The 8,148-nt window shown below is 40.5% G+C and overlaps 1 protein-coding gene across 1 annotated transcript in view; it reads right to left on the reverse strand.

The window, feature by feature from the left end:
- Nucleotides 1-584: 584 nt before the first annotated feature.
- The window catches only part of Vwde (von Willebrand factor D and EGF domains), a 72,634-nt gene continuing 65,070 nt past the window's right edge, over nucleotides 585-8,148 (reverse strand). Inside the window, exons 28-30 of the mRNA XM_029478615.1 lie at nucleotides 7,380-7,475; nucleotides 4,809-4,912; nucleotides 585-1,400 (exon numbers count right to left, since the gene is read on the reverse strand). Coding sequence (XP_029334475.1) covers nucleotides 585-1,400; nucleotides 4,809-4,912; nucleotides 7,380-7,475 — 1,016 coding nt within the window. The remainder of the gene's footprint in view (nucleotides 1,401-4,808; nucleotides 4,913-7,379; nucleotides 7,476-8,148) is intronic.

Below are 8,148 nucleotides of genomic sequence, written 5' to 3' on the forward strand. Positions count from 1 at the left end.
TGCATAGTGAGCACAGTGAGTGCAGTGAGTGCAGTGCAGTGAGCACAGTTGCAGTGAGCACAGCATAGTGAGTGCAGTGAGTGTGGTGAGTGCAGTGCAGCAAGTGCAGAGGGTGCAATGAGTGTGGTTAGTGCAGTGTGTTCAGACCAGTGAGTGCAGTGAGTGCAGCACACTGAGTACAGTGAGTGCAGTGAGTGCTGAGTGCAGCTCAGTGAGTGCGGCGCAGTAAAGTGTGTGCAGTGTAGCAAGTGCAGCGAATGCAGTGCAGTGAATACAGTGAGTGCAGTGCAATGAGGGCAGCATAGTGAGTGTTGTGAGTGTGGCACAGGGAGTGTGGTGAGTGTGGTGCAGTAAGTGCAGTGAGTGCAGTGAGTGCAGTGGGTGCAGTGCAGGAAGTGCAGTGAGTGCAGTACAGTGAGTACAGCACAGCGAGTGTGGTGCAGTGAATGCGGGGCATCAAGTGTGGTGCATCACGGTGCAGTGTGGCGAGTGCAGTGAGTGTGGGGCAGTGAGCACAGTGCAGTGAGCACAGTGTAGTGACTGCCGTGAGCACAGTGCAGCACAGTTCTTGGAGTGCAGCGAATTCAGTGCAGTGCAGTGCAGTGCAGTGTGGCACAGTGTGCGCAGCGCAGCAAGTGCGGCGAATGCAGTGTGGTGAGTGCAGTGAGCACAGTGAGGGCAGTGTAGTGAGGGCAGTGCAGCGAGTGCAGTACAGCACGTACGGTGAATGTAGCGCTGTGAGTACAGTGCAGTGAGTGCAGTGAGCACCGTGAGTACGGTGCAGTTAGTGCAGTGAGTGTAGTGAACGTGCTGAGTGCAGTGAGTGCAGTAAGCACAGTGTAGTGAGTGCAGCTCAGTGAGTGCGGTGATTGCAGTGCAGTGAGTGCAACACAATGAGTGCAGTGAGCACATTGAGTACAGTGAGTGCAGACCAGTGAGCTCAGTGAGTGCAGTGAGTGTGGTGCAGTTAGCATAGTGAGCACAGTAAGCACAGTGAGTGTGATGTAGTGAGCACAGTTGCAGTGAGCACAGCATAGCAAGGGCAGTGAGTGTGGTGAGTGCAGTGCAGTGAGTGCGGTGAGTGCAGTGAGTGCAGACCAGTGAGTGCAGCGAGTGCAGTGCAGTGAGAGCAGCACAGTGAGTGAAGTGCAGTGAGTGTGGCAAATGCAGTGAAGCGAGTGCAGCTCAGTGAGTGGAGGGAGCACAGGGAGTGCGGCGCAGTGAGTGCAGTGTGGTGAGTGCAGAGAGTACAGTGTGGTGAGTGCATTGAGTACAGCACAGTGAATGCGGCGCAGTGAGTGTGGTGCAGTGAGTGCAGTGGGTGCAGTGCAGCAAGTGTGGTGAGTGCGGTGCAGTGAGTGCAGTGTGGTGAGTGCAGTGCAGTAGAGTTGAGTTCCTTCCTTAGTGCATGCAGTTCAGTGCAGGTCAGCAGAGGCAGTTAAAGCCAGAGAATAAGATGGAGACAGGAGATTACAAGAAATTGCCAGAGTCAGTTTAAAGCCAAACAGGAATTCAGTAAGAAGTTGAGATAAGCCAGATTGGATCAGTCAGTTCAGAAAAATAGTTTGTGCCCAAACAGCTGAGTTAAACCAGTCAGATGAAGTTCAGAAAGAACTAGAAGGAATAAGGATAATTAGCAGTAATCAAATAAAGGATAATTTACATAGACCAGTGCTGTCTCTACTGAGCTATACTCTAGTATCATGGTTGACCTATGTTCAATTGCTATGTGCTATAAAATTTACAATAACCTCATTTTAACTTTAAAATTACCAAGAAGCACTCTGAAGTAAGTATGTTCACCATTATTTTGCAAATGAATGGATTCAAGAGTATAGGAAGGTGAAGTTTCCTTCATAAGTCCACAGGCTTGGGCTGAGGTAAAGCTGAATTGCATCCAAAGTGTCAGTCACAGGCCTCAGCTGGGTGTGTCCTCTAGTGGATCTCCTGCCCTGTTCCTGTACTATGCTCTTAGTAATACCTCTCTAGGTGTGAAAACATATTCTGCATCTATTCCCATGTACCATCTCCAACTTTCACTGTTCTTCCCAAAGGATCCTCTAGTAACCATACAACTTTTTCTTTGTTTTGTATAGCCTAGTCTCGTTTGTAGTGCCCATATGTGCTTGGGTCTGGAACCATTCACTGGAGCATGAGAAGTCTACCAGTATTTATATCCTCAGAAAGGAATGATTCTCTAGCAACTATCTACTGCCAATAGCTAGTCATGGGTGGGGCAAGAAACCATCTATGCAATTCATCCTGGAATTTTGGCTGACTTGTTCTTGAGTAGCCTGTGTGCAGGAACTCCAGTTGCTATGTGTTTACAATTGTGATACCAATGTCACATCCAGAAGTCAGAATTTCAAAACACTCATCGCCACTCTATAGCGTCTGTGTTCCTCCTGTAACCTCTTCCTTAATATCCCCTGAACCAAGCTATTAGTTTTCCACTGGTATCTATACCTGGGTGCTGGGATAGTTGAAAGATTCACAGCAACGTTTGCAATACATGCTTCAGTATAGCCTACTGTGTTTGAGATTTGGTGCTAGAGTTTGACGATTCTCAAGGACTGCAGCAGCATTAGCAAAGCTTCTAGAGTTCTCCACCTTCTTAATGCTGTGGTTGTTACTTTATAACTGTGACTTAATGACTGGCAACTTCAATGATTCATAATTTTAATTAATGTCAACATAAATATGCAATATGCTAGATATCAGATATGCAACCCTGTGAAAGGTCCTTATAGTTTAAAAAGTACTGTTCTAGAAAGTACTAGGCTCTAGGCAGGAATCTTCAGTATCAAGCTTTCAGACATTTTGCAGCTACTTTGATAACCTCTAGGTCTCTATCTTTATCCCAGTTTTCATAAAAACCTTGGCACTCTGGACTTATGCATTAAACATTGTGAATCTAGGAGACATTAAGTAGCATGCCATTTTCACTGACCTCTGATACAGACATAGTCGTATCTGATAAAACCACAAACTTACAAATATCACCATATTTGTATCAGGAGTATGAACTTCATATCAAGTATCAAACTTCAAAGTCAAATTCAAATTACTTGGAGCTTTTATTTTGTTTTTCTTTGATATTGACAACTTAGATCCTTCCACATTTTCTTAGTTTATTTGGTCTTTATAATACTTTAAGCAATATACAAATAAGCTTCAAAAATTATCTTCAACTATTTCTGAATAAAACTGCATATCTAATGATAGAGGCTTGTAAATATGTTTCTTAATGATGTTTCATCTGTAATAGAAAGAGAAAGTCACGTTCCAATAAGCAGTAGAAAATCTTATTATTATCTATTTATGTCCCCTTCCTCTGGCATGGCACACAAACCCCTTCATTTCTGTCAACTTGAAAGTCAAATTTGCCACACTCAGCACTGCTTTCATAAAATAGATCCAAAGGAGTGTAAACAAGCCCACTTGCTTGTGTCTGAAGCTTGTATACTGATATGATGCACACCGGGTAAGTATTACATCAAAATGCTCAATGTCCAATAAAACTGACTTTTATATCTTTTGGAAAGGACTGCATATTCAGAATAGTTCATACATTTCTCTCAGCCTCATTTCCCATTCTTTTCTTCTCTCACCACTCCCCAGTCCTGTGCTCAGATCTAACCAATTAGGCACTGAACAGCTTGACATCCTAAATTTCGCACCATGACTGTATTATGTCCCTACTATTCTCAGGGTGGGGCCATATTTTTTCTGGATGAAAAAAAAAGTGCAGGGAGAAAAACATACAGAAATTGACTTTGCAACCCAAAACAGATTGATCCAGTTTCAAACTTCAAGAAGAACATTTTTTTAAAAATTTAAGTATTATCATGTTTCAATATATTTAGATTTCTGTGATCTCTGGGCTACTTTGTTTTATTTTGACATAGTGTCTCAATTTACTACATAGCTACAGTTGAACTTAAACCCCAGATCCTTAAGCACTGACATCGCAAGTTGGCCCTTGAGCCTTTTGAAGTATGGAGTAATACGTGATGGCTTTTATATCAAAACTCATAGAGCAAGACATTTTGAAGGGCCTTCTGCATGTGCACACATATGTGTACTTGAATGTCATTGCCACACATATCTAATATGTGTAGAAATCAGAACCAAACAACATCTTGCTAGTCTGGAATTTGAGTAGTGACTGAGCAGATGGAGTGCAAACTTGTAGACAGAAGCTTTGGAATAAATGCATTACAACAGTTGCCTTATAAGTCAAGGTGAGAGTATCTCCTACAGCAAGAAATCCTCCTTCCCTTGGTTCTTTGATTTCTGAAACACAAAGAACCCCCAATTCCAGTGATAGGTATATTTCTTTTACTAGAAATGGATTTTAATAGATGGCAAATAAAGCAAGAGAATTTTGGGGGGATTATTAGAAGAGACTTATTTTTTGTGATACATGGCCTTTAAAATTGTATAGGGCTGTACTCTAATCACCGAGGTAGTGGCTCATTAATTTTAAGTGGTGGGTATGTTGAGAGAGATGAGGCTGGCATTTGACCAAAGAATAAATTAATTGTGTCCTATGGCATATTGTGAAGTATCTGTCCTTTGTTGTCTTGGAATCGTGCATCCCATTGTATGGTGGGACCTACACATTGCACTCATTTACAGGAACATAAGACATTTGTGTGAGTGTAAAATGATAATATTTTCTGGCTTTGGAGTCAAACATTGAATCGATGTATGTTCTGTTTTGGAAATAAGATATCAACAGTAGTCAGTTACCAGGTAGAAGACAGACAGAGAAGCCTCCATCTATTATTTGTAGTATCAAGTACCTGTATCTTCCTTTCACATTTGGCTCCAGAATATCCAGTGCGGCAAGAACACACGCCAGGAAACGCACATCTTCCTCCATAAAGGCACTTTTGAGTACAAATGGCTGCAACAAGCAGATTTTTATAGTCAGCATGCCTTTTAATAGAATACCATAATACACTGTGTTCCTCTATCCTGAAGCTATCTTGTGATTGGAGTCTTTACTGTGATTCTTGATGGTCATTACTTCATATGATACATATATGGATTGGAACATCACACAGAGATATGCACAGTTTCTGCGCCACTTAAAAATAAATAAAATAATTTACAACTGACCATAGGAAAGAAGTGCATATGAACCATGCATGATTTAAATTTTCTGGGAGTTACTTAGAGTAGAAAAGAAGTAGAGGATATAAAGGATCTGTCAGTTGTCTGCCTATTGGCAAATCTAATCCATATGCTCTCGCAACTCCAGAACCCAGTCTCCAAACTCAAGGTATACTTTACTAAATTAAACTAAAACTGTATTAATTATTTTCTAAGTTATTTGAAATATATCATTAAAAACATATTTCAAAGAGACAATTTGATACTGGTATGTATATTAACCAATTTATATCCTACTTTGGACAGTAACTGGAAACACCCTGACTCCTTCTCTCCCTTTCTGCTTTTTTCTAGAAACAGAACCTTCCTTGAGCCATTGTTAGCTTTGTACTCCCTATGTAGCCTAAATCACTCAAGCTCATTGCAGTACCCCTGGCCAAACCTTTCAAGTGCTTGGATTGCAAGTGTGAACCACCATGCCCAGATATTCAGTTACTTCTTGGACCATGATTGCACTGTCCATACAAGAAAGGTGTTTGTAGAAATCTCTCCTAAATTAATTTTTACAATATTTATATCTATCTGTGGATCATCATCTATAAAAATGCTTGTAGTAAAATAATTACTTGTCAATATGTGAAATGCTCACCAACAGAGGAAGGGAAAGTTCATTGCATTAAATATAAATACTGTGCACTAGCATTACAGAAATTAATACAATACTTGAAATAATGTTTTAATGGGGGCTGGAGAGATGGCTTGGTGGTTAAGAGCACTGACTGCTCTTCCAGAGGTCCTGAGTTCAATTCCCAGCAACCACATGGTGGCTCACAACCATCTGTAATGGGATCCCATGCCCTAATCTGCTGTGTCTGCAGACAGCTAGAATGTACTCATACATAAAATAAATAAGTCTTTTAAAAAATAAGATTTATCAGTAAAGGACATTTAAAATATAATGTTTTAAGGACAGGTAGTATGATTTTAAATAATATTGAGTGAAAATAAACACAAAATTTATATATGTGGTGACTTTTCATGGGAGTCACACTGTTGCCAAGTGTAACTGTGAACGTTTACATAAGAGTTGAAGAGCTGCTTTCATCCCTGCTGCCATATAGGGTTGGGGAGAAAGGTAACACTCCAGGGTTCCACACTAACAGAATTCCATCCTCCAGATATCAAATTTTGGAGTGGGCATTACCACCACTTCCCAGAAGATGGCAGTAGCATTTATGTTCAGTTAGAACTGTCAATACATAAAATTCACATAATGGTCCTGCAGTGTGGAGAATGCACAGTCCCAGCTTCAGGCTGTGCTTAAAGAATATCAGTCTACACCTATAACAGAAGCTTCCTCATTCATGGAGGATCATGAGGAGCAGAGAGGGACAAGGGAGGGCAATGGAAATAAATACAATTAGCAGACATTATACACATGTATGAAATGTCATAATGAAACCCATTATTTGTATGATTAACATGCTGTTTTAAATCTTTTAAAGGAAATAAGAGAATTGGGAAATGAACTATCAAATAAACTCTTACTTCTTTCAAATGGATTTAAAATTGGCCAACATTTATTTTTACTTTGAAATTTTTATTTTTATTTTGTATATGTGAAAAGTAGCTTTCAATGTCAATTTGGCACAGCCCAGGACCACCTGGAAAGAAAGTCGAAATGAAGGTTTGCTTAGATCAGGTTAGCCTATGGACATTTCTATGGGGTATTATCTTGATTAGGTCTTAAATAATGTAAGAATGCCCAGCCTGAAAATGGATGGCACCATTCCCCGGTTTGGGGCCCCAGAGTGTATAAGAGGGAAAGGAAAACCATCCAAGCACTGGAACATCAGCTTCTCTCTTCTCACCACTGTGGATGTGATGTGATTAGTTTCTTTAAGCTCCTGCGACATTGACCTCCCTGCAGCGATAAACATAACTTGTAATTGTCAGCTAAAATAAATGCTTTCTGCCTTAAGCTGCTTTTTGTCAGGATATTTTATCAGACTGATACAATAGAATTAGGATGACATGGCACATATGTGGAAGTCAAAAAACAGCATGTGGGATCTGCTTTCACCACACTTGGTGGGAAGCACCTTTATCCACTGAGCCATCTTGTGCGTCCATCTTTTTTAATTACAAAGGGATCTGTATTCTAAAATTTTGTCTCTACTGTGGACTTCTTTATAAGCTACAGATTGATTATTCCAACTTTTTCATTTGTAGAAGATGAAGTAGAGAATGCTGCTTACGTTTCTGACACTGCACCCCTTCCCAGGTGGAGGGGCAATGACACATGCTGGGAGCTATGCATTCACCCCCATTTCTACATTTCTGAAGGCAGATGGCTGAAAATACAAAGGTAAAGAAATTATAAATTTAAACTACTAGTCAAATAATAATATAAACTATAAAACAACCAATTTTTTAAGAAGAAACGTTTACAAGTCAAGAATGAAAAGATCTTTCCTCAGCCAGGAGTGAAGGAACACACCCATAATCCCACCACTTTGGGGTCTAAAGCATTATTATCTGGAGTTCAGCCTCAGCTACATAGAAAGTACAAGGCCAGCCTAAATGCTATCAGTGCCTGTCTCCAAAGTAAAATCAAATAAAATGAAAAAAAAAAAAACTAAAAGAAAACATTTTATCAATACCACTTCCCAATATCAGGCATAGTCTTTAAAAAAGTCTTACCAACAGGTCGGTCTAAACATGAACTGAACACGGACAAGAATAGACCTGACAAAGTAGATCCGGAAAAGACCAGAGATGTTAACGCTACATAAAGAACCATAGACAACTAAGGAATACCAACATCAAGAGAAAGTTTTCCCTAGAGAGGAGCACATCAAGTCATTTCCAACAGCAAAAGTCAGCCCTGAGAACATGCATGATACAGACTGAGTAGTCTGCCTGCCTGCCTTCCTTCCTCCTCCTCCTCCTCCTCCTCCTCCTCCTCCTCCTTCTTCTTCTTCTTCTTCTTCTTCTTCTTCTTCTTCTTCTTCTTCTTCTCTCTCT

Source organism: Mus caroli, chromosome 6 (assembly GCF_900094665.2).
Source record: "Mus caroli chromosome 6, CAROLI_EIJ_v1.1, whole genome shotgun sequence".
NCBI lineage: Eukaryota > Metazoa > Chordata > Mammalia > Rodentia > Muridae > Mus > Mus caroli.